The following is a 27719-nucleotide window of genomic DNA, read 5'->3' on the forward strand; positions in this document are numbered from 1 at the left end:
CTGAGTCACAGATTGATCAGAGACTTGGTTGACTTGATTCAACCTTCAACAAGCGTTTTGCACGTGGAGCCCGAAAATGGTCTTAAAAATGTAAGTAACAATGAGTAACATGAGATTTTTGAAAGCAGAAGCCCAAAACACACATTAATGTGCGCTTAGATAGACTTCTACGTGTTGCTGAGGGCGGTGTGAACGTAACTCAAGACACGAGACAAGTGTGAAGGATGAGATCTCTGACAGCAGAAACACACATAAAGACAGGCTTGTGTTTAGATGCAAACTACCACAGCTAAAGAACAGGTTTTGTCATCACCGCATCTCGTCAGATAGTGGCAGGATAAGGAAGAAGCTGAGAGGAATCCCCTCAGCTGTGTTTATGAACTGGGTTGTGCCACTATGCATCAAGCTTGTGCCAGCAGGATGTGGAGGAGAGCATGTTGCCTCTACTGATCCCTGTTCTTTGTGCTCAGCTAACAAGAAGGCCCTGAAGGCCCGGGAATTTTTGAAGGTTACTATTAGATTGGCCCACAAAGCTGTTGAAGTCACAACCCTCAAGTTTAGAGGAATGGTTTATCGTACTCGTACAAGAGCTTTGACAGGAAAGTCTTTTAGATTGGATTTTTCCATCCTCTCTGGAATAAAAACCTTTCAGCCTTAAATTCTGTACTCCTTTCATTAATCGCTTTGGTAAATGAGGTGTTCTTTACAAAAGTAACAGAATATCAGCACTATTTATTTGAATTTATACAAGGACTTCAATTTCATAGCATCTTGGGGAACGGATCCAATTCTGTTAGCACCACCTTGGGGCTAACACATTAATAATGCATGCACGCAAATACATCCTATATTTCAGAGCTTTGGTAAATAAATTAGGAAATGCATTTATGGCTGGTTTCTCAATAAAATAGTACAGTGGACTCAGTTCAAACAGGAATGCAAGTAACATTACTCCTTTGGTTGGATTTGCTTTCACACCAGGCGTGCTCTGAGGCAAACCAGACTGACGCAGCCCAAATGCTTGGAACAATCACACAGGTCCAAAAGTTAACCACTTGGAAGCTCTATTACCTGACCAAGAGTGGGATAAAAGCAAGAAAATGAAAAGCTGCTATTGCCTTGTGCCTGTGCCTCCTCTCTTTATTGTATTGTGCTGTGGGTGATTTATTTTGTCCCTCGTAATATGCACCATTTAAAGCATTTTCGCTTCTGCGCATGTGTTTACCCTCAAGTGAGTCAAGAGCCCTGCTCTTGAGGGAACTATGGTTAGTATGTTTGGTCAGCAGCAGGTTTCGGGTTAAAGTTTTAAAAGGTAAACTATCCAAATGAACAAATACTGTTTTGAATCAGGCTGCCTGGTTCCACAGTAGTTAACGCAGCAAGAACGCAGCGAGAAGACCCTGGTTTAGATCCAAGATGGGACTTTTCTGTGTGGAGTTTCCATGTTCTCCCCCTGCATGCAAGGGTTTTCTTCGGGCACTCTGGCTTCCTCCTACAACATGCTTCATAGGTTATTTGCTTGTAGGTATAGATAGATAGATAGATAGATAGATAGATAGATAGATAGATAGATAGATAGATAGATAGATAGATAGATAGATAGATAGATAGATAGATAGATAGATAGATAGATAGATAGATAGATAGATAGATAGATAGATAGATAGATAGATAGATAGATAGATAGATAGATAGATAGATAGATAGATAGATAGATAGATAGATAGATAGATAGATAGATAGATAGATAGATAGATAGATAGATAGATAGATAGATAGATAGATAGATAACTTTATTTATCCATTTGGGAGGTTCCCGCATGGAAATTGACATCTCCATCGCATACAGCACTGGTTGACATACATATAGGAAAAAGCAGCACAGTAACTAGAAAAATTAGAAAAATTAGAACAGTAAGAAACAGTTTAAATATCTGCAAAACAGCATATACAAAAAAGAAAGGTCATTCAGGCCCTTTCCCTTTCCTTTTCTGTCGCCCTCCCCCCTCCTAAGTGGTGGTTAAAGAGTTTGATGGCACGGGGGACAAAGGAGTTTCTCAGTCTATTAGTCCTGCACCTTGGGAGGAGCAGCCTCTTGCTGAAGGTGTTTCTCTGGCTGCTGATGGTCGTGTGCAGAGGGTGGGTGGCATTGTCCAGGATACACGTTAGTTTTTTTAGTGACCTTTTCTCTGCAACAGTAGCCAGAGGGTCTAGCCTTGTGCAAACCACAGAACCGCCCGCCTGATCAGCTTCTCCAGCCTGGAGAAGTCTGTCTTTGAGGTGCTACCCCCCCAGCACACCACAGCGTAGGTTAGAGCGCTGGCGACCACAGACTGGTAGAAGATCCCCAGGAGCTTCTTGCAGATGTTGAAGGATCTTAACCTCCTCAAGAAGTACATCCTGCTCTGGGCCTTCATGTACAGCTGCCCCGTGTTGCTCGTCCAGTCCAGCTTGTTGTCCAGCCACAGCCCAAGATATTTATAGGTCTGCACGACCTCCACCTCCTCCACTCCTATCAGAACTGGTCTGGGGTTGGGTCTGTCCCTCCCAAAGTCGACGACCAGTTCCTTAGTCTTGGAGGTGTTGAGCTGTAGGTTATTTTTGTGGCTCCAGACAACAAAATCCTTCACCAGGCTCCTGTACTCCTCCTCCTCGTCGCCACTGATACACCCCACGAGTGCGTGATTATGTAGGTCTGCGACAGGCTGGCGACCTGCTCAGGGTGTACCTCGCCTTGCCCGGACAGTAGCCAGTTTAGCCCCCCGAAAATGAATTGATGGATGGTTTGAATTAAACTTGCTAGTGTGAATTCACCCATGTATAAATAGAAACTTTATTCAGTGCATTTAGTTTTTACAATCAATTGCAGCTCTCAGAAATTCACTGTTGGTATAAGGTTTTCTAGAGAACCAAAATGCTAGAAATTTACGATACGCGGCTGCAAAATTCATCCCTCACATTAAACAATCTGAAAATGAAACATGAAAAAAATACAACTTCCTTGGCAAGTAATTAAAGTAAAATAGTGGTGTTTTTAACAAATTCTATGTTAAAGTCTTCTGCTACAGATGCTACAGATTCTCTATAATTTAAGATACATTTCTGAATATTTCTTTATTTAAATATTTGTGAATCAGGGGCAGATGAAAAACTGTAGATGAAAAACCGCCATGAAAATGCTCTCATCTAAAAGGCTCACTTGCTTAAATGCTGTGATGCAGCAAGTGAAATGGGCAGACCATATTTTTACAGCTCCACCTGATTTTGATGCATCCATTTTGAGACAAATGGATAAAATTAACATTTTCCTCATCTGAGCAGGCATCTGGCCCAAAACTGTACAAGTGGATAGTTCTAATGTTGTTTGCCATTTTTGTTACCACTAATGTTAGCTTGGAGTTGTAAGGGGCTGTAGGCTAGTGGGGGAGTGTGTAAATAAAGGAGTAATGGGACATCAACGGAGGCTTACAACAGCCCCAAAATTCAGAGGTGAATTTCTGATGAACTACTGTCGCTTTGCAGAAACTATGTTCTAGAAAACGGCATCTTCATCACTAAAAGACCACTGGGAACGTTTTTACAACAGATCAAATCCACAAACTTTAAAAACCACAAGCTCAAAACATAAGACAAATCTGGCAAAAACAAACTACTAAAAAACGGATGCACTGAGAAATGCTAAACAAGCAGCGTGAAATAAACTGAGATTTGGGGCTCACAATCAAAGAGAGTTTAACACAAAAAACAGTAGGCTGAACTCGCCAATAGGTGTCTCTTACACTGCTGAAAATTTTGGCCCAAATCTGTATTGTCTTTGCTTCTATGCCACTAAATTACATACATAACACATGTGTATCAGATGTTTTAAGAAGAAGCTCCAATGTCACATTTCATTTGACTTTAACATACCATCAGCACGCACAGGCATCGTGAACTACACTGGAGGAGAACACAACAATATCAAAAAATGGTTAAAAAGAGGCGGACAAAGCTTACAGTGCGGGACATTATTTCTGCCCCACATTCAGGTCACACTGTAGACTACTCAGAACTATCTAGAGAGAAGCCCAGGGAGATCCACAGCAGCAGAAGGGAAGGGATTGTTTGATCAATGAGACAATCCTTTACATTTGTACTACAAACACCAATCAATTATGAGGTCAAGCCAAGAAAAAAGTAGCTTAGATCACAGATCCCAACAAACAAAGGCTGAAAGCAAAGTTGGACTACAACCAACAACTTCTGGGGCATGGAGTGATCCTCCTGTGCTGCTCATTGTGTGACACAGAAAAGTTGGCAACTGTTGAGATCAATGAATTATATACGTTTTTCTTTAACCCTTATGCTATCCTAGGCACTTTAGCGTTGGGAGTTGGGTCATCTAGACCCACTAGACAGTGCTCTTTTCAGTGCTTTTTTCTTCAATGATTTGTGATCTTCACTGGTGTCCATGGATTACATGAAATCTTTCCACCTTTATCCACCTTTATCATGGTAGGAATAACACGCCAATGTAAGGGTGGGGTCATCTAAGATAGGACAAGGGTAAAATGATTTCCTCTGAGAGTAGCTTTACTGCATAAAGCCATCATGTCCAATCAAAATAAAGATATCCAGGTTGATTGAAGAGCCATAAATGGTTGAAAATAAGAGAAAAAACTCAAACTTCCAACTGCAATTTTGTTCTTCCTCTTTTCAATAATCTTAAAATGCTGAGCCTTGGTGTGCTTACTTATCTTTAAGGGCCACTGGAAGTCCATTTTGTTATTAAGAATGAAGCAGCCGAATAAACCAATAACTAATTCTTTCAATCCTGACTTCACGGTTGGCCTCAGAACAGCTAATCCTTTAATTGATGCAGCAAAACTGCTAGAGGTGCTCTAGTCTTGAGAGAAAAATCCTTTGAACTGTAATGCACTGCATCATCTTGATGAATAATTTATGCTGTTACTATGTATTAAAAGCATAATTATTTAAAGGCATTCGAAAGAACTCAAGATACTTTTAATTTCCAGTAAATATCTGCTTGTTTCTCAACTGATTTTGTCATCTGGGGTCAATGTGACAGGAGGAGTAGATTCCCTTGAATCTGCCTGCTCGTGAATTTCCGGTGGTTTTGAAAGCACTGCCCGGTAATGAGGCGATCTTCAAACCACTCCATTGCACCGCACATTTTAGAGAGAAGCTATTTGGGAAGACTCATTTTTAGTTCTTGTAACTATCATTATGTCACTAAAACGATTAACAAGCTGCCAAATAACAGCAGCGAGATGGAACACGTGAAAGTATTGAGATCAGTGGTGGATTTCGAAGGAGTTTCTGTTTGTAGGAGTACAAACAGGATGTCAGTGCAGTCTATCTCCTCTTAATTTCTTCCATCTATCTCTTCATTCCTCCATCTGGCTCCATAATAGACTTGACCATCCTCTTCTGTGGGCAGATGGGAATAGGTCTACCACTCTGATTCGATTTCGTATTGAATGGAGGGCAAGCTGAGATTGGATACCAGATGCTGCTGGTGGAATGTAGTCAGACACTGAAATTTAAAGGAAAAGAAGAAAAAGAAGTGATTTTAGGGCCTAAATGATGCATGGTAATGGCACTTCATTGAAAAGAATTTCATCCACAATTAGTTGGAAATAAAAGTCTCCCTATTTTGCAGCAAAAACATTCTGATTGAGAGAGGCATCAAGCTATCCAGCCACTGTGTAAATAATCTGTTAAAAATCTTAATGGGACCCTTGATTATAAAAAAGAGAGAAGAAAAATGTGGTATGGAAGGAAAATATATGTAGATCAAAGCACATTAGTATTTTTGTTTAGCAAGTCGGGGATTAACATGGACATCACCATTTTGTTTCCTGCATTGCATCAAAGTGCCTCCTCAAGCTCTGTAAAGACTGCGTCTCTACATCCCTTGCAAAGGGTGTTCCAAAATTCCTCAGGTGTTCTGTAATCAGATCACAGGTCCAAGTTCAATTGAATTTTACACATTTATAAAAACTCACATGACCAATCTGTGAAAAATATTTACTAATCGAACAGAGGCGGAGCTACAGGGGATCAAATGCCCCACCCCTAGCAAAAAGACCTACCCTAATTTTTTAGTCAATATTAGTTTCATTACTGAAAAAGATTAAGAAACCATCAATACAAGCTTCTTTAAGCAGTACAAAAATGACAAAGGCAACATTTTTTAATGAGATCTTGAGCCCCTCAAATTTTTTTGCTTCAACTCTGTATTGTGTATGCTGGCTCATCAAAGTCTTCTGCCCCTTCCAGCTTCCCACATAAAATGTTCTGCTCCTTTGCTCTTGCTGTGGGTATCCTAACACCTTCTCTAACTGTTTTTGATTTAGTTTTTATGTGCGTAAAAAACAAAGAAACTTTATGAAAGCCCATAAAACCAAAATGGCGGATACCGAGTTGGTTTGACATTCCAAAAATATTGCTTTATCATTAACCTTTTTTCCCCGTTTTATGTGAATGTAAATTGTTGCCAATTTACATATTTTGTCTAAAAATACATAAAAAACAAGAAATTCAAAGCTCAGTGAATGGTTCCTTTGCTAACAATACCCAGACCGTAAGTTACTCGTTCTCTTCAATCACTTAGTGTTCCATTTGGAAGGGCACCAGCCCCTTAAAAGATCGTCTCAGCGTAGAGTCTCAATGGGCCAGCTGTAAATTGCAAACAGAACATGCGAAACATTAAAAACCAAAACAAGAACAGCATTTTCTGGACATGAAACTGTAAAACAAAACTATTATTCTGCAAGAATAGAGCATGTTTACATGACTGCTGCATAGCACACTGGTTTATGCAAAAATAGTTTGAGGCTTCCTTATACTTTGTAAATCAGTCAAAAATCCAGTTGCCTTTACAGTGAAAATTGTCGGTCATTCCTCGTGATTTTGTGTGTTCAGAAAGCCACAAGCTTTCACAGCCCAGGGTATGGTCGCATTTCCTGCACTTTCTATCTGTCAAATCAAAACAATGTATATCTAAGTTTAATTTGACATGTTTGAGATGGCTCTCAAATATTTTGAAGTCCCATTACAGAAGGTGATAGTTTTCTTTTTTCTTTCAGCTTGTCATGTTCAACAGCTGAGCAAACAGATTTGAGCTGAAAGCCTCTTGTGTTGGACATATTTTACTGTTATAACAGGGGGTTATGAATCTTCTGACACACAAGGTATATATTTGTATGAACACCCTTGTTTTCATTTTTTTAAAACGTTTTTAAAATTCTGAACTGAAACTGAAGACTCTCACAAATGTTTTGAGACATAAATGTATTTTCTGATTTAATTTGAAGTCTGGTGAGGCGGCAGTGGAGAACTGCTAAAAATGACCTGGCCTCAGTCAGACCCCGAGGCAGATTTACAGCTTCCTCTCACCTACCAGCAGCAACACTGTTCTAAGGATTGTATTTTTATTTACCACAAAAGCACATAGCAACTCTGCAAACTCAGGGCTCTATGGATCTAATCTTTAGCAGTTGCTTCATTACTTATTCCTAAATAAAAACAGCTGTTGCTGTAGCAGATTACACTTAAAGGTTGTGCAGCAACAATCAGGTGAAAAGGTGGATTAAAGAAGTGACTTGCTGTGTTAATGAATGGCACAAAATGCTAGAATTACAAAACAAAACAAAAAAGAAATTAAAGGAAACCTAGACAAGAATCTGCTTTTTATTTAAACGAGTTTGCCCAATAAAGTAAGACATAGTAATTAATGCTCTCCTCTTTGTTTATCCAATTCATTCAATCCAGGGTTTTTACTTCTCCAGTGTTTTTAAAACCCATCCAGAGATCCCATCCACACGTTTTATGATAATCACATGCCAGTTATTTATTTATTTATTTATTTTTTCATGTTGAATTTCCCAGTGCAATCCACCTTAAATTATGTGGTTTGAAGTGATGCAAAACAGCAGAGAAAAGATAATAAACCAACAAGGCTCTAATAATTCCACATGTCCTTATGATTTAATTATATAATCCTCAAGGAATCTCTGATCATATTTTCTTATATATTACGGAGTTAAACCAACATCATTATTTCACCAAAGTACATGAAGCATTGTATGTAAGAAGATAAAACATTGAAAACCAGAATGGAAATGTTAGACCATAAAATGTTGAAGGAGGCTCCATGAATGTATTGTGACATTTGTGTTGAACTACTACTTACTACTACTGCAGACCTACAAGAGAGAGTTTGGTAATTTTCCGCAGTCTCAATATCAAGATGACGCGCTCAGTTTACTAAATCATGATTTATTGCATATTTGCTCACAATAACCTCTAGAGTTTACGATAATGGTCCTAAATGACAAGTATTAACTTTTTTAAAGTCAGAAATGTTGCCACAATGTATTAACATGACAGGAAAGGAACAGTATGTTCAGGGCAGTGCCCATTCATTACAAGTTATTTATTTAGAAAATAAAACAGGTTGCCTTTTGTTTCCGTAAGGTGACACCTCTGTTCACACTTGATCGTTAAAAAAACTAAGCAATGAGTTTGTAGATAAACAAAAGTGTCCATAGCTAAATTAGGAAAAAAGAAAACACACTGTCTGGTCTGATGATTGTTACTGAACATAGGTGGTAGTCTGAATCTGGATCACACCTCAACTCTGAATAACACCATTTGTGAATGTTTAGGTGTAGGTTTTTGAGGAGAACTCAATAGCTGGAGACTAGAGCTAGAGCAACAAACATGTTAAAACATTTTAAATGTAACTCTAGCAACAAAAAAGAAGACCCAAGTTCATGACAAAACCAAATCTGAGACACGGCAAACCCAAAACGGTGGAAAAACAGAGGACCTGACAGTGAACAACCTAATCCAGTGACCCAAGAAAGCTTGATAACAGGACAGAAACTGAACACAAAAAGCTGAAACAGATGACCATGTTTATTAATCCCAACAGGAAAAAACATTTCTTTAAGCAACATTCCATTCTCAAGTTTTGGTCACATCTTGACGTGAAAAACATTTAACTCAATCACTTTTGCTAACTTCTGCATTCCCGGTAACCCTTTGACTCTGGAGATATTGCTGGCGACACCTAGATAACCCACACTCTTTGACATACTGTAACTCCTCCACACTTCACGTGATCAATGTGAATCAGCTGATTCAGAAAAGCCACGTTTCATACCGGCTTTGCACCAATATGCAATAAATAACTAACGTGAAGAGTTGCAAAATGGTGCTTTTCTCCACGACAGAATCAGCTGATTTATATCAACTGAGTAATTTACTGCTGTTCAGTGTTGCACATCAGCACAAGGCTGGTTTTCTACACTTCAGAATCTGCTGGAATTACATAAATTTTGTACATACACAGTTGAAGAGTTACTGTAGTCTAAAGAATTTAAACACTGGAGCTAAAGCTCTGGTGTATAAGGGTTAAGTTGATGGTAGCCCATGTCTGAGGGTGTGATCCCCCTCGGGTTTGTTGTGAAATGTAAGAAGGCTGTAAATGTGTAACAAAACATCTGAGACAAGATGTGACAACCTAGATCAATAAATGGAGAGCTGTGGGTATTCTGATTGATTTAAACTTGACACTGTTGCCATGTCAATGTTGTGAGCGAAGTGAGGAGTCGACATTTATGTTTATGAACTTCAGCAAGCTGACCATATTTACGATTGAGAGGGTACAGCTGTCCTCTGGTTGGCCATGAGGATGTTTGTGTTCCTTTCAGAGAAGAGGGAACTTACTGTAGTACTCAAATCTGGTTACTTTGGTATTATCTATAAGAATGATTCACAGTTTAGCTTGTAAAAAGTGCATATTATTAATGTGCCACTCCAATTATCGTTTGATCTATTGTAAAAGTGTTCCGAGTGGTCTTTTCATTATGAACATGCTGTTTTTAGCTAAAATTCTGCAGTGCAGTAGGAGTCAAGGGTAGGACCATTGGCACGGACCAACCCCACCCCCCTTCACAGTTTCTGAGAGCTCTCTGTTTTTTATATGGTCTCGTTAGCTCACATCCCCTCACAACACCAACCTAACATTACTTTAAAAAAAACACTTTAAGAGTAAGAACATCGTACATGGTTGTGATTCTTTGGGCTTATTGCCAGAAAACGCAGTCAGCTTCCAATCTTTCATTGACCATAATGTAAATTAGAAGTCTCTTTACTACAATGTATTCTTCTTGAGATGCTGTCTATAAGAGGAGACAGCTGAATCAATATCTCCCTCTGTACTTACACAATGGGGCCTCTATAAAATGAATTTAGAGCTCGCTCTTCTCTCTTTGTCTTCATTGACACACCTTGACCCGACTCCTCCTCTTCTTTTTTCTCTGATAGTTGGACATTTGATATCCCTGTCCCAAGCTTTTATTCATGACCAATGAGCATCTCCAGCAGATGTTCCCAAGTCACTCTGAGTTATGACCACGTCTGTCAGATGAGATACTGTTGTTAAACATATGCAATGTTTGTAGTGACATGAAAGATTATGTTAAATTAAATTCCATACAAATAATTACTCTTTTGTCTAATTTAATATTTCGAGATTGAAATGTGCCACAGTTTTATTTTTGAATGAGTCAAAGTTGCTGAAAAAGTCCTTTTCAGAATTGCTTTTACAGTTTTTCAGTACTACAGAAACAAACCATCAAGAAATAACTAAAACGTTGCTTTCTTTCAAGCAAGAAATAAGCAGCGTTGTTTCAAGTCCTTGAGGAGTTGTCCAGTTAGGTTGATAAAAAATGTTTCTAGATGAAGAGAATGGAAAACATGGTAATCCCTGGCAATAATACAAGAAATGTTTCGATAAAAAAGCTAACCCTGGCCAAACTCTGTAAAACTAAAAATGAAAAACCAAAGCCAAAGTATTTTTTAAACTCCTATTTATGAATCGTTGTGGTTTTTGGACACATTTACAACCACCTGCTTGGCAAGTTGCCAGTAAACACTTTAATTCTCTATTGCTTAGCTCTTCTCATTGCTAAAGTGGCTCATGAGAACCTATGGAGCTGAACACCTTGCAGGGACTAGTATTTAAAACAGGATGCATGCCTGCTTTAAACGCGTTTTCACTCATCCAGCTGTTTCTTTTCTCCTGTTTGTTCAGACTGTGTGTATGTGACATGGACAGACTTGGACGAAATGAATTCATTGGAGAAGTGAGAGTGGCTTTGAAGAAACTGAAGGAGGGTGAAAACAAACGTTACAATATGGGCTTGGAGAGAATTGCACAGGTTTGTACTGTAAATGCTTGTTTTCCTGTTTTTTGAAATAACTACTGACCTTATTTTCCCCCTAAGAATCTAAATAGTTAAATAACTATATTAAATCTTTATAACATGCTCTGGGTTAGCTTTGCAAAAAAAAGTCTGTTAAATGATGCAAGTGCCTGAGATTTGTCGGGTTGCTCCTCAAGAATCTCTCACTAGATTTGACTGGAGTTTGTCCCATTTGACTTCAGTTCAGTTCAATTTCATGCCAATTTGGAGTACAAAAAAACCTTCAGAAAACAATTGGAAAGAGCTCAAAGTGCACCATCAACGTTTAAACAGTCAAAACAAACAAATTGCCTAAATGAAAACTTGGAGCCAAGTCAACTGTCAAGGTTTTTCTGCAATAGAAATCATTGATAATTGTGGGACTAAAGTTTGAACTTGCAGCCTCAGAATATTTAATGCCACTTAATGAAATGTTGAATGAAATGTTTTGAGCGTTTCTCAATAGGAATACCCACTGATACCCAAGTTTAAGCTTCTCTTTTGAAGATGTTGATTTTCCTTCTGTGATCATAAAAAATGTTTTCTGATGACATTTGCTTTGAAAACTGCACCACAAACATTATAATACTTCCACCCCCAAATATCATAATAAGGCTTTTGTATGGATGACTTTCTCTTCGTACTCTACATTTAATATTGATAAGCCAAATTTATACAAACAAATAGTTACATTTTTGTATCAAGACTTAAGTCTTCAAACCCTGATGTGAACCTACAAACTACAATAGGCTAAAATATTCTGGCAACATCCCTTTCATGGTCATTCTTGATCCTAAATTTATTTCACTTGTTTTGTATTTGTTTTCAGAATAAAGAAACTAACAACCAGTTGGTGGATCAAGGAGCACTTGTTGGAGAAGAGGAGGTAAGATGACGATTTAGCTTATACATGTAAAATTAAAATGAAAAAATATAGGTATATATACATGTGGGATGTGCAAAACACACGTTTGTGGCACGTTTCATCTGTTGTGTGTCGCCTCTATTGCAAAAAGGATGTGTTTAATTACCATGATCTGTGTTTGAGGCATCAATTTTAATAGCCTAATGAGCAATGAAACTGCTCACACGGATACCATGTAGCAGCGGTGTGTTAATCACACCAGAGCATTATCTCATCCCTTCTCATGATTTTAGACACAGAAGCTAATTGCTTCTGGTCTCTGATAAGATTTGGTTTATGGCTCAAGCGAGAGATTAAAGGGAGACGAGAGTACCTTTATTCTGCCTGGCCTCCAGGTTCTGTAATTACAAGCTGGAATTCAAATCCCCCACATTGGATTTTATTTTTATCTTTCATTTTGTTGTTTTGTTGCTTCAAACAAATTAAATTTGAAGCAAGTTTGCGGAGCTCTTAGGATGTAGATGACAGCTGGCCTTTTTACGTTCACAGCGAGGCCGCATCCTGGTGTCACTGTGTTACAACACAGAGAAGAGCTGCCTGCTGGTGGGGATCATTCGCTGTGCTCACTTGGCAGCCATGGACTCCAACGGCTATTCCGACCCTTTCGTCAAAATGTAAGCTACTGCAGATATTCATGAACATCCTACAAATGATCTTCCTGTACAGATTATTTTTATTTTTTATTTTTTTGCATTTGCCTTCATAATTCAACAATGATGCAAAATGACAAGTGAAGAGTGTGGAATGAATGAGAATACTGGACCCACTGTTTTGATCAATCTTCTCCCTACAAGCAGAAGATCTTTGCATCAACCAAACCACAGTTCTAACCATTCTCTTCAATTAAGATATACAGAAAAAAGATTGTCAATTGTTCCATTTCTCAGCTTAAAATCTGGGCACATTATATAACTTTTAATCCTATTTAAAAGAGGTTACAGTGAAAACATACACATTTTTCCAAACCAGATTTCACATTGTCTTTCACATTATTGGAAAAGCAACACAGTATGAATAGAAACACTGAGGTGATTTGTGCTGATGCAAGCAGAGAGCTGCAGAAGCAATGAAGTCTAATGGCAGATGCTGAAATTAACCACTGGCACAGTGAAGTGACACTACTGTGCAGCCAAATCTGTAAGGATCTCACAGATGGGACACTGTTTGTAGAGATATAACTCTGCTGGAATAGACATTTTCATTCATTTTACTTCAGCTTGTGTCTGAATCGCCACATCCCCTTGAAAATCACTTCCTGTATGTTTTGCACATCTGACTTAAAGAACAAAAATGATTGATATGTAGTCTAGTAAAAAGAACTAGGAAAAAGTGCCAGGAACAGATTTAAGAATTTACAGTTCTCTCCTTAAAGATTGGGATTTAAAGTAGTAAAACAAGAGGTACTGTAATTTGGACTTGATGTTCATGAAATCAGGGGGAAAATGATCAGACATGGAGGATTTAACCTTTGTAGCTCATCACTGTTGTTTGTAAACTACAAAAGCAATCTAAGTGATGTGCCCCTGGGCTCCCAGTGAGGATGATCACAAGTGAAATTACTGTGTGTGAAAAGAAAACTGACATTGACATGATATTTAAAGCCATGCATAAAAATGAAGCAGCTGCACTTATGTTTGGTCATGAATGAGCAACAACATAGACCAATGTTTGGTGAAATTGCTGTAATTTAGTCAGATCACATTCACAAATCGCATTTTGTGTTTGCATTCATTTTTCATAACGTGAAAGTATTTTAAAAACATAAAAATACCCACTGATTAAAATTGTGTTTTCGGCTTTTTTAACATACCAGTACTCAGTTTTTCTAATGATCAAGGACGTATTTAAAGAAAATTAAGCTCAAAACTGCAATTCTGAAGATTTCTTCATTCAAATCATTATGAATCAGGAGCAGATGAAAAAAGGACGTTAGAAAAAGTTTGTAGCTGTGAGTTAGATGCTACAATCGGCAAGCCTAAAGCTCCCTGCTCCGCTCCATTCTGATGCATCCACTTTTAGACAACCAGATTCATGTATGGCTTTGTTTTCCTTGTCTGAGCTGGCATCTGGCTCAAAACTGTACTGCTGGATGGCTCCAATAGGTGGAACCTGTGGACCAATGGTGTGACAGAGGCGGAACCTGTGGACAAACGTTGTGACAAAGGCATAACGTGTGGACAAATGGTATGATTGTGGTAGAACTTGTGAACCAATAAGGTTACGGAGGTGTAGCCTTCGAACAAATGATGTGACCAAGGCAGAGCCTGTGAACCAATGGTGTGACAAAGTTGGAGCCCGTGGACAAATGGTGTAAAGGAGAAAAAAACGAAATAAAGACACATTACAATACCGAGACTACCTTATTTTTGCCAGAAGTGTCTCTTTAGTCTATAGGGTCTGTATTACTAAAAAACAATGGGCCACTATAATACTTCATTCATGTTACAGTGTGTTAATAATAACAGCAGGTTTTCATAAAATGGCTGACATTGGTTAAGTGAGCAAAAATAATTATTTATTAAAGGTAGACAACTGTATCACAATGATGTAAAGATTTCTACATGTTTTCCAAAAAACAGCCCACATATGCACTGTGGTCCATTTTTCTGTTTTAATCAATGGGCCCCCATTTGTTCACATTCATATAATTCAACATGGAAACTGCCACATTTACTGAAAATGTCACGCATTTGCTAAATGATTGTGCCCATACTAACATTTTAATCAGCAGACCACTTAAGGATCACAACTATATTTTACCCAAGAGAGGTTTGCCACATGTTCGCTAAAAGCGGCCCAAATGAGCTTTCATGTAATTGGACAATGTTATTCATTATGAGAATGGGCCACTTTTGGCAAACAACCAGTACATTTGGCTCAGATAGTTTGCTGTCTGGGGTGAAACGGGCATGCAGTTTACTCTCAACAACTGGCTGATTGTGGGCAGGACAAGGTGAATTTTAAAGCTCTGTTGTGGCTCTACATATGAACCAGCTCACCTGCCAGTCAAAAAGCCCCACCCTGTAAAGAGTAGGTTACACCTTTTGTCTGTGTGATGTGTAATTTTTCAGTTCATGTTTCCACCAGAGGTTAAGCTAGTGTAACTAAGGAGCAGAATGCAATTTTGAAAAACAAGGTTCTCCTTTGTGTAGTTTTTTGTTTCCCTTCATTGCGACTGACATCCTCTTGAGAAGACTTTAAAGGACTCGTCTTACATTTTTTTTACTAGTACAGGTCACAATAAAACTTTTAAAAATATCTTTCAGTGAGTAATTGTATCTGTCCCTCTTTTTGACAGTAAAAAAAAGAAAGAAGAGAAAAGAAAAAGGAGGGCTAATTGGATTCTCTCTTTACAGTGAGATATCCAGACCTCTATTTCTGGCCACAGTTCTGCAGTTCTTACAGATAAAACAATTGAAGAGTGACATTAGTGTAGGAGCTCAATGAAAAGCCAACGTCCAATACTCAAAAATTCACGAGAAGTCTAACGCTAAAGCTGTCTGTTTCCTTTCAGCCTGAAAGTCTTTGGCTTAGAAGAAATACTAAATATTTTTGAATAATAAAAATATCATTTAACAACTCTGAATACAATTAAATTTTACTTTAATTTGTTATTTAACCAAATGTAAATAAATTATTGGTGAAAGATATAAGGAATATCTCAAGCTACGGACGTGGGCATTTAAGAATGCACAAACGGCACATTTAGTCAATGGTGTTCACATTGGGCAAGCAGGGAGGGGCTTACTTCTTTTTCTTTTTCTGCTGTTTAGTAGTGCATGTCCACCACCTACAGTTGGAAGAGGCTTGGTTCAAAATGTTGAAGTGCTGTAAATCTTGCAACTTTTGATCCAGGCTTTGTATGTGCGTTAACGTAGACTCTTCATTGGAAGTGGCCACTTGAATGCGATTTGCCTAGTGGTGTGAGAATGTAGTCCTATATAAAATACTTTACTTAGTCAATAAAATCAACTACAACTTGCTTTGGACTCTCTAAAACCTTTTCTGCAACAGTGAGCAAACATCTGGTCCTACGTAGAAACCTCCCACTGGATGAAATTGGTCACTATATCGATTGTCCTAAGGGGAGGTTTCTCATCCTGCACTGATCGTATTAAGTACAACAAGAAGATTAGAGGTTGGACCTTTTTATCTGTCCCCATCCCTAAGGGTAGGATGGCTCAGGCATGCGGTGCCAGATCATTTACCTCTCTATGCTTGTGTGCTTTAGTCTTTGAGGAGACCTGCAGCAACTGAAAGGGGAAAAAATTCACACTGAGGCATCCAGCATCATCAGGATAAGGAATCTGCTTCTCATCCCATCCTGCAGCATGACAGATACCCAGAGTGTGTGCCATGAATACATTCAAAGAAGCTTCTCAGCTCAAAGGGCAGTTGTGAGATTTTCCTCTGATCGTGACTTGCTGAACTGCATAAGATGCTGAGACTTCACAAGCACTGTTTATCTATGCAATCAAAGTACTAATTTTCTGTTCTTCAGAGCAGGTATTTGAGTAAGTACAATGGCCGTCAAGTTGGAATCATAACAACATGGTCATGTTGATTTGTTAGAGGATTCAAAATTACGGAAAAACATTGATGTGCATCCAGAGCATAAGGGTGTACTAGCTGTATCTTGGAATACATTTTTAGCATGCTGATTGTTAAGGTGGAATTCTCTGCAAAAAGGTAGATTTATAGTAATATAATGACAACTACTGATGATAAAATGGTCATTCTAACTATAACATTTACGGGTTAAGACTGAAACTTACTGATGGAAAATGTTATTTTATTCAGGTTTGGAAATTTGATTAACTCTATATTAAGCTGCAAAAAAAAGAGTGTTTTAGCTGTAACAATGGCAGAATTGTTTCTGAACTCAAAGGAAACTCATACCAGGCAGCAGTAAAAGCAGTCTAGATTGTGGGCAGAAAAAAGTTTTGTTTATGATCCTTTCCAGCTTCATGAACCCATTTAAAGGCAAAGCTGGATTTTCCACAAAGCTGCTTCCTAAATGAAAGTATTTTAGTTGGCCAGGAGTCAAAATATAATAAAACAAAAAGCACCATTCTGATAGGTAAGCATGAGTTGGTGTTAGTATGATTTTTTTCTTTGTCTTTTCACATAGCCATAGTTTGAAGGTAAAACAAGCTATTATAAATAAACCATGAGATAGATGCAGAATGAATGAATGAATACAGTCACAGGTGTTCTTGCTGTTCATATCTATGTACAGAGACAGCAACACGGCAAATAGTTGTTTTCTTTCACATTCATTTGCTACTCTTGGCCAACTGTCATTATATTTAACAGAATATATATTTAACTATGCTTCCTTAAGTTCACTAAGAGGGATGAAGTTTATTCAAATTATACCAAAAATCCTGCTAGATGGAGAAACATCTTCCCTGTCTACTGTGTTTCTGAATATTAAGCCCACCACAAAAAAAAAACAAGTATCAACATCATGTGAAATTAAGCAATGAAGAGACTCAATGGTCATTAGGGAGGAGGCATCACTAATAGCTGGAAGAAGAATTGAGAGGATTAAAGGACCAGTTTTCCTTCAGTGTCACAACAATAACTTCCTTAAACAAGCTCAAAATTAATCATTTGGTCACATTAAGATTTGACAGCCTGTAAACAAAATTCTATGAACTCTTTAGCTGTTTCTAAAGCTATAGTGTCTGAGTATCCTCCGTACTGTGCCATAAACCTGACTGTGACCTTACCTTAATGGCATATACTAAAGCTCAGGGTTCTTATTTTATTTTACATTTTTAAAATGTTTTGACCTACAAGGTAAGTTAAAGTCCCACTCCAATTATCTCTTGATGTATTTTAAAAGCGTTCCCAGTAGTCTTCCAAATACAACTGTGCTTTTTTTGGCCAAAAAAAAAACTGTGTTGTTTTCTAGGACATAGTTTCTGCAGAGCGGCAGGAGTTTATTAGAAATCTCCCTCTGAGTTCTGGGTGGGACCATTGGCATGGAGCAACCCAGACCCCCTTCCTTGTTGCTGAGAGCTCTCTATTTACACTCTCTCCCACTAGCTTACAGCCCCTTATTACTCCAACCTAACTTTAGCGGTGCAACGAAAATGCCGATCATCAAGCCAACTATGCCTCTGTCACACCAGTTGTTCACAGGCTCCGCCTCAGACACAATAGGTACACAAGCTCCACCTCTGTCACACCAGTTGTTTACAGGCTCCGCCTCTGTCACAGCAGTTTTTAAGGCTCTGCCTCCATCACACTAGCTTTTTAAAGTTCTACCTTCATCCCACTTGTTTTCCCAGCTATGTCCCATGTTTTCACAATACTTTTTTGTCACAATAATTTTTGAAGTTCCACCTCTGTCGTAGTTGTCCGCTAACTCCACCTTTTAGCAACTCAGCTTTCTGTGGGTTTAGGGAAGTTATAGGGAAGTGTGATGGCAGTAGCAGTGTAAACTGCAGACACCATCAGCAAGTAACGAGGTTAGTTACAGGCAGTAAATAAATAAAGAAAAGTAAATGAATAAAAAATTTTAGAAACGTTTGGAGGCCTTTTCTATTCTCTGAAATACTACAAAAGGTGGTGATTTCAAAATGCCAAAAACTGTGTTGGTCATGGTTCATTATGAGATTGAAAGATTGAAGGAATGACATGGTGACAATCCTGCAGTGAGAATTACTACATGGCTTGAAGCACACTTTTGAAGTGAACAGTTCTCTGCCTTCTCTTTACATTTAAACACTTCAGTTGCTAGAAAAAAAAATTATCTGCATGCTTTGTGCACTGACTTGACTAAGGTCAAATGAAGACACGGTCTTGTACCCTGACAACGTTCTTTTTGAACATCATCATGTGCTGCAGGCTGAAGATGAAAGAAAGCATTCAGGTTTTTATCAGCACATGGTTCAAAAGCAAGCATCTGCCATGGCGAAGGGCTGCATAAGAGCATATGGCATGAAGGAACGTGAAGAAGCCACTAAATAATTTATGCAGGGATTTGGAAAACAAGAGGATGCTGAGATGTTGGCTTTTATCGAAAAATTCTTGCTTCTTTTAACAGGACAGTTATCACACTTCTTTACATGTGTCTGTAATGGAAAAGTCAGAAATTTGAACTGATCTATCACCAAAAATGAGTTCTTAGAAATAATGAAGGAATTATGACGAAATTAACCCTTTTATATCTGCTTAAGCTGAAAATCCTATATTAATTCATAATTAGCCATTGATTTTACTGTATTTTTCATTGGTTTCAACCTATCTCTTTTCTTTCATAATTAGTTTGTTCTAGTTATCATAAAAGCTACACTGCTTATGTCTCTTTTAAAGTTTCTGCCACTGTAATTTCAAAGAAATGAGGAGATGTCTGTTTCTAAATTCCGAGGCTTTCTAAGGGAAAACAAAAAAAGCTCCTACCCCTTTAGAATGAAGTTCAGTCTATTTTTTAATGTTGTTCTTATTTTTGACACCTCATTTATTTAGAAATGCATTTTCCAAGTTCACTCTTGTCTTTGCTTTCTCGAAGAGATGCAACATCCATCAGCCAGAGCTGCTTTTATTAAAGTTTAGCTGAACAATTCTGAGAAACTTTAAACCAATAATTCCTATCACTTTCCTAACAACTTGATTTGACTTTATCTATTTTATCTATTCATACTTCAAACAGTAACACAGTCCAAAAAATTGCCAAATTCATCTTTAGTTGATTAAGAATTAAGATATTATTCACATGTTATCTGTGGGACAGACACAGAGCGGCCAAAACTGAGAGACTTTGAATGAAAAAAGATTATAAAAAATATTAATTACAGCCATTTCCTGTGTTGAATGAATCCAGCACTGAAGAGGATGAATGATAATAAAAGGATTTCTTTGAAGAGATGAAAAAAATAAGAAGAAAAATGTTTTGTGGTTTAAAAAAAGACTATCAGCCATATTTTAAGGAAAACCTCCAAATCTATTAGAAAAAAGACTGAAAGGGTAAAAAATGAAAAGATTAAAATCCTGACAAACTGAAAAATGTAATGCCTATTGTTTAACCTTGAATAACTACTTTAGAATCTGAATTGCAGTAGTTCTATTTTTATATATTGTTAATCAATGTAGAAGAGCGAGTTTGACAATTGACTAAATGTTCAAAACTGCAAATAACAGATGAGTGCATTGAAAATGCTCTGATTCCCCAAACTTGATAAATTAATAATAAGAAGAATAAAAAAATGTAAAGCCTCCAAGGAAACTATGTAAGAAGAAAAAAAAAATTACAATAATATAATGTGCAAAATGACAGTTCATAGACGAAACTACATTTAAATGTTTAAAGCCACAAAACATATTTTTTTTTTACCTTTTTTTGGCCTGCCTCACAATTACCTATAAGATTTGAGTTAACGTCTTCAGAGGACCCCGATCTGTATCGCAGCTGCTCACATTCATAACATGTGTTAAAACGAAATTATTCTGTCAGAAAGAGTTTACTTTAAAGGCAGAAAACTAGAACTGCAAGGCATTTAAAAATTCTGCTGACCGAGCACATGGACAGTTTTTTTTTTTTTCTCTCAGTTATTCTCACTAAACTCATGTCAAGAGTAAAGCGTGAGTTCTGCCTCTGCAGCAGCCACATACCTGCATCAAGTCCAATCATTGTCTCTCCAACTCTGTCTTTCTTTTCAAATGTTAATGATCCATTGTTGGATGTTAGGTTTCCCACTTTGCTTTTCAGCTAGCTTACTCTACTTTATCTCTTTTTGGTGTTATTTCAAAGGACCTTTCTCATTCTTCTGAATTTTTTCCTCAATTTGAATGTGCTGTCAGAGCGGTTTGGGGCTATTAATTATCATGACTCCAACAGTTTGTGCTGTGACCATGACACGTAGCTTTGATGATTAAAAAAAAGGCAGAAAAGCAGAAAAAGAAAATGACTTTGCTGTCAAATTGCTGTTTATGTTTTTCATTTCTGTATCTTAGTAATTTTTTATCCAAAAGTAAAAACAATTTGATGATGGAAGACCTCTCACTTATCTTTTTGAAGACTTTTTGTCATGACTTTGTTAGAACGATTGGATTGTTTCAAATTATTTTGAATAAGTATTTTACTACACACTCACTGGCCACATAGGCACATTGTCCAACTGCTCGTTAACGCAAATTTCTAATCAGCCAATCAAATGGCAGCAACTCAATGCATTTAGTCATGTAGACATGGTCAAGACGATCTGCTGCACTTCAAACCAATCACCCAGTTCAATCTGAATGAAACCCATCTGCTACACTATTCAAACATGTACCTGTAGAGTTAGATAAGCAAATTTTTCTTTAACAGTACATGCATGTCTGTCATTGAACATGATCCATCCTTCATGTGGACATCCCTGAGGTTTCTTCTTTGTTTTTCCTGGAGTTGGGTTTTCTCCTTACAGAGAAGGAGGGTCAAAGGGCAAGGGTGCCCAGTTTAATTTATTAGTTTATTATTGGATTTTATGACTGATTTTACGTTTTGTTCAATTACCATTGAGAAGCCCGTTGAGACAACTGTGTTGTAATGTTGGGCTATATAAAGAAAGTTAAATTGAAAAACTAAAGTAATCTGGAAAAAAGGTGATTTAATTGACTTTGAACGTGGCATGGTTGTTGGTACTAGTTGGGCACACCATCTATTGGACGGTAAGGGACTGGCAAAATGTTGCCTGGTCTGATGATTTTGCTGCAACATTCAGATTGTAGGTTCAGAATTTGGCATCAGCAACATGAAAACAACAGTCCCACCCACAACTCAGAGACATATTTCTGATGAACCCCTGCTGCTCTGCATCAACTATCCCCTAGAAAACGACACAGATTGCTTAAATTTTGTCTTCAAAAGGCATCATCATAATTAAAAGACCACTGGGAATGCTTTAAAAAGGCATAAAAAATGACCTAAGTGGGATTGTAACAATTAATGCCACTTTAAATTAAAAAAAAACACTAAATATTTAGGGGCAGTTTTAAAACACTGCTGTTGTGATGGCGATAGCTCCATCAACTTTTGAAGTTTGTTATAAAATTTTAAAGTTAACTAAAGCTGTGAAACAAAATGTTAAATAACTATTCAATTTGGAACAGACTTAAATATACCAGAAAACTAAATAATTCCACAAAGTGGAGCAAGGGTTTTTGCTTTTGTTTTTTATTTTTTTCCTATTAGAAACCCTTTATAACATCAGTCCGTCTGTAGAGATTTTATGAAGCCTTCTTGCTTTTATATTGGCCCCCCCTTTATTGTAATAAAGGGGGGTCGAAAGATTGATTCGGTTTAGTTATCAAATTGCTTCATTACTTATCATAAGTGGTGTTTTTTAGAAGTTGAAATTGTTGCGTTACATAAACTTAAGTGACAACTCTTTTTGTGTTTAGAATAAACGTTTTCCTAAATATTTCTATCTTTAACAAGGCTGGATAACGATTGATACCAGGAACTGGAGCACAAAAGTCAGAAAATAACAAGAAATATATAAATGTAATATGTCAAACTGATTGTTATTCAAGAATTGAATGTTAATGTTCTGTTTTTGTTTTTTTAGGGTCACATTTACTCCCGGCTAAATGCTAACAAAACATCTCGAAGGTCATTTCACCATCAGCTACGTAATTCAGCCTCCAGTAGTGCTGCCACTCAAACACTGCTCTGACTGCCTTAACAACAAAGAAAAGGGGACCTTGTAGGGAAAAAAGTGTAAAAGACTGACAGAGCAAACAAACTGTCAACTCGGCCAGCAGAATGCGTGGAGCCAAAATGAAAGGCCGTGGGCCATGTCAGTGGGAGCTGTGCCAAATCACACTTTACACATGACTCAGAGCTAGTTCCAACTAGAGTATTCCAGTTTCTTGTCTAACCACATTTTCTCTGACAGCTACATTGAAATATATAAATATATACAAGGATGGATAAAAGACACTAGTTGCCAAACTAAGCCAAAATTAGCAAAGAAAATTTCTCATTTATAACATTGGAGGCTGGTCTGCAGTGATATGGGAGGATTACTGTCCTTTTTATATTCCACGCAGGGCGCTTCAATGCATATGTTCATTACAAAACATATGCATAATGACAAACAATGAGCTGTAAATGGGCTCTGCATTCATGTGCAGTTGTGATAGGCCAGCTTATGCTGGCCAAAAGAACAGGAAGTGTTTTTCTTAAAACAAGAACTTGTTTTGAGAAAGCAAGAAAGAAGATAAGAAAATAAAAATACACACAGAGTTCATAACCTAAAATTAAAGCATTCATCCTTAAAAACATATAAAGAATGCAGAGGTGATTGATATACTAATGTGATATTGTTGTAAACATAAATTAGCAAAGGTTTCCGTACATTTTTGCATGCCTATTGTAGTCTCATTTTATTTGTTATTTTAAACTTGTGATGTGAATGTGTGCGTGTGCAGAAGAGTAAAGTAGTTTTAATATGCAGCTAGTTGTAGGGCTCTAGTGCTTGGGACAGCTGGTATTGCACAGCCTTCAGCGATTATACAGTCTTTGAGCCTCATATTGTTTGTGTCACATTTCTGAGGTCGATGGCAGTACCATGTGGTTAAACTTCAGGTTAAACCACTGATTTATGCAGGGAGAAACCTGGAATAATTCACAAAAAGCTTGGGAAACGTATTGTGTGCAGAGTTGTAGTGAAAGCATTTATCAATGATACTCAGAGAACTAACAGCAGAACTAGATAGTTTCCTCTTTGTGATCATTTTACCTGGTTATTGCACATTGTAGGCAATTATGTTGTAGCTGTGCAATGTTTACAGGCGGCTTAGATAGCTCCCAAAAGGGTAATGTGAAACAAACCAGTCCCCATTCATTTTATATATTTATTGATTTATTTATTTTGGCATTCTCTTTTTAATCAAATCATTCTTTGTTGTGAGATCTGCCAACTATGCAGTTGTGGGTTTTCTGTTGTGGCTTCTTTTGTACCACTATGAAACCTGCTTTGGGCTACAAGCAGGCACAGTTTGACATGGAGCCACTGCAGAATTAACATTGTACCCCACCTGTTAGCTGGTAGCAGCTGGGATAGCTATCACCACTGCAACCCAACATCTCTCTCCTGCTAGCTTACAGCCCCTCACAACTCCAACTTGACATTAACGTTGCAACAAAATAGGCGAGTAGTATTGGAGTCATCCAGCCGTACAGTTTTGAGCCAGATCCCAGCTTTACGAGGAAAATGAAGACGTACGTGGATCTATTTTTCTGCAAGTGCATCAGAATGGAGCGGAGCTGCGAGCTTGTGGCTCACGGATTGTGGCACCTATGTCAAAGCTGCAGTCTTTCTCCAACTGCATTTTTGCCTCTGTTCCTGGCTCACAGACATACTCAGAAACCCAATTTTAAGCTGAATTTTCTTCATAATTTCCTCCATCATGAGAAAATTGCTACAAGAGCATGTTTAAAAACACCAAAAATATGAAGTCTTCAAATAGATGACTGAGCTTGTACTGATTGACACACTATTGCAACAAAACGTCAGATAAGAACATTTAATAAGCTAAACTTTTCAGAAAGTCTGTATAGCAGCAAGGTCAAAAATCAATTTTTTCCAACAGACTGTTAAATCATCAGCTTTTTCTTGGCAGCGGTGATCTGAGGAAGGACTGATTTCTAGCTGATAAGTCAAGTTGAGAACCCGTCACTAAATGGACATGTTCAGCTGTGATAACCAACACAGAGTGGTTCAAATCTCTTCAATGCCAACTTCCTTCCTTCCTGCTTCAATTCCTTCTACAGTTCAATTCCTCTATACTTCACTCATTTTGACTCTGGCTCTGCTGTGACAGTTTCTGAGTTCTCCTCATGCTTCAGCTGTCAGGAAAGCATTTCTCACAGAAAGAGAAGTAGGGTTGCTGCATGAGTGAGACATCTCACAGACTGAGCATCTTAACATGGAGTTTTATGCTGATTGGGACTCTTGCCTTTCGTTGATCTCTTCGACTTTGCAGAGTCTCAGATTTGAGAAAACTTAGCTTACCGGTAATCATTTAATACTTTTATATGGTAGGTTTGTATTTTGGAAACTTCACATCATCCTCGGTCAATTGCTAAACAATATCTAAAGTATGTATGGAATATTGGTCTGATCTCACAGAAACAGTTTCTGTTTGAGAAATATCAGAAGAGTTAAAATTATTTAAATTTAAATGAAATTTGAAGTGGAATTTTCCAGTTTGTTCTGCTTGTCAACCAGAAATCCATATCAAACACTGTTTCTGGTAAATCGCCTGTCCGTCCTGGGGGAGGATCCCTCCTTCATGTGGGCACCCCTGAGGTTTCTTCGTTTTTTCCGGAATCCGGTTTTTTTGGGAGTTTTTCCTTACCGCGAAGGGGGGGTCTAAGGGCAGGGATGCCAGTATAGCTTAGTCAGTTTGTTAGTTCATTTTAGTATTTTTCTATTGAACTCTTTGTATTCGTGATCCTTCTGATTTCATGTTTTACTTCGAAGCCCATCGAGACGACTGTTGTTGTGATTTTGGGCTATACAAATAAAATTGAATTGAATTGAAATTAAAAGTAATGTAAGCTGAAATATTGTCAAGTTTTCATAAACTGACATAAACTGTCAATGTCTTACTTCTATACACTAAATACATCAAATCAGTTTTTCTTTTTTAGCACAGTTTCTTGAAGTGCAGTTAAACACAGACTTGATTGCGGTGCTGTATGATTTTGAAAAAAAAAAATGCTACTGAATAATCGTTAAAGACATTGAAATATACAAAAAGGCGTTTCTGTATTTTTATAGTTGCATTCTTGGAATTAAACCAAGTTGGTCCAATATTGCACTCCAGAGACTAAAGCTAACATAAAATAGCCATTACGGAAATGATGAGTTATTTGGGCCACATTTCTGCCAAACAATTAGCAATGGTCTGAAACAGCATGCATGTCAAACATCAGAACTATAGCTTTTTTAATGATCATCAAGCTGCAGTAAGGAAATAAATGTTAAAAGTAAGATGAAACTCAGAAGAGCATTTTGTTAAAATTAATGAGAAAATTGAATACCATACCTGTGCAGCACAGGAAAAACAAAGTACAGATTTTAAATCCTTGCTTTTAGAACTCAAACTGTGCCGCCTATCAGTCAAATGCCAGAAAAACAGCTAGTTTATTTCTGGTGCTGTACTTTTTTACCTTATCTTACACTTTTGAGGAACTCACTAATGAGCAGCACTTCTTAAGGAATATGACGTCAGAGGAATAATGGAGTCAGACAGCGATTCTGCAACAGGGAGAAATCCACATACAGACAAAAAAGTTTTTTGGAGGGGATGCAGGACATTAAGTGAAGGTATTTAATCTCTGTTGAAAAAACAATTTAGGAATTCTCTTTTGAATCTAGTTAAACATTTTCTCAATCTGTATTGGTAGATTGGTGACCCTAAAATGTCCTTTGGCTGTGAGTGTGTGGCTCTGTGAAGGACTGGCAACCTGTTCAAGGTGTGTCTCACCATTTTCCTGGAAGAGCTGGGATAGGTTTCAAGACTAATGGGAAATAGAACATTGAGTAAAATTGTTTAACAGTTTAAACTGGTTGGGTTGTTCCAGTGCTCAATTTGAAATATACTTTGACCTTTTTTTAAAGGTTGAAACATTCATCACAGAATTAGGAAGGGTGGTCAAAAACTACTACTATAGGGGTTTATACTAATCTACACTCTAGTTTCTCGAAGCTATATAACCTCTTTTTGTGATAGTAAAACCTGTCCAACACAAAAAGCCTTCAGCTCTAATCTGTTTGCTCAGCTGTTGGACAGAACAAGTTTAAAAAAAAAAAAAAAAAAAAAAAAAAAACTACTACTATTTTCAATCCATGTCTTATTAGACTCTTTTTTTTGTGATCCATCTTAACCATTTAAAGAATGTAAAAGTCCTGTTTGTTGTTCAAAACACTTCTCTTTTTTGGAGGATACCGTGCTCTTGCAATTCACAATCTATCGTGTTTTTCTTACTTTACATGAACCAGTGATGATGCTGAAGTCAATCTGATGCTGTCTTTTGTCAGATGTAATAATCTCTTAAAGATCCATGCAGTTGCATTAACAAGAGATTCTGAATGTATTATGGATTTCCACTAAAATGATGGCTGCACGGTTGCGCAGTGGTTAGCACTCTTGCCTCACAGCAAGAAGGCCTCCGGTTCAAGTCCCAGCTGGGGGACGTGAAAAACTACATCAACAGGGGACCTTTCTGTGTGGAGTTTGCCTGTTCTCCCCGTGCATGCGTGGGTTTTCTCCGGGGTCTCTGGCTTCCTCCCACCGTCCAAAAACATGCTTCATAGGTCAATTGGTCACTCTAAATTGTCCATAGGTGTGAGTGTGAGAGTGAATGGATGTGTGATAGTGGACATTTTACCCTGCGACAGACTGGCGACCTGTCCAGGTTGTCCCCTGCATTCGCCCACAAGTGGCCGGGATAGGCTCCGGCTGCCCCGTGACCCTAAAAGGGAAAAACGGTGAAGAAAATGAATGAATGATGAATAAAATAACTCTGATTT

At 37.7% G+C, this 27719-nt stretch overlaps 1 protein-coding gene across 2 annotated transcripts in view; it reads left to right on the forward strand.

The window, feature by feature from the left end:
* Positions 1-27719, forward strand: part of LOC144990277 (double C2-like domain-containing protein beta) — a 50654-nt gene that overhangs the window by 13589 nt on the left and 9346 nt on the right. For both annotated transcript variants that reach the window (XM_078943417.1, XM_078943418.1), the window contains exons 6-8: positions 11108-11234; positions 12088-12144; positions 12673-12797. In XM_078943417.1, coding sequence (XP_078799543.1) covers positions 11108-11234; positions 12088-12144; positions 12673-12797 — 309 coding nt within the window. The remainder of the gene's footprint in view (positions 1-11107; positions 11235-12087; positions 12145-12672; positions 12798-27719) is intronic.

The sequence above is a fragment of the Oryzias latipes genome, assembly GCF_053564925.1.
Source record: "Oryzias latipes strain Hd-rR chromosome 1 unlocalized genomic scaffold, Olatipes_Hd-rR_3.1 chr1_Y".
Classification (NCBI taxonomy): domain Eukaryota; kingdom Metazoa; phylum Chordata; class Actinopteri; order Beloniformes; family Adrianichthyidae; genus Oryzias; species Oryzias latipes.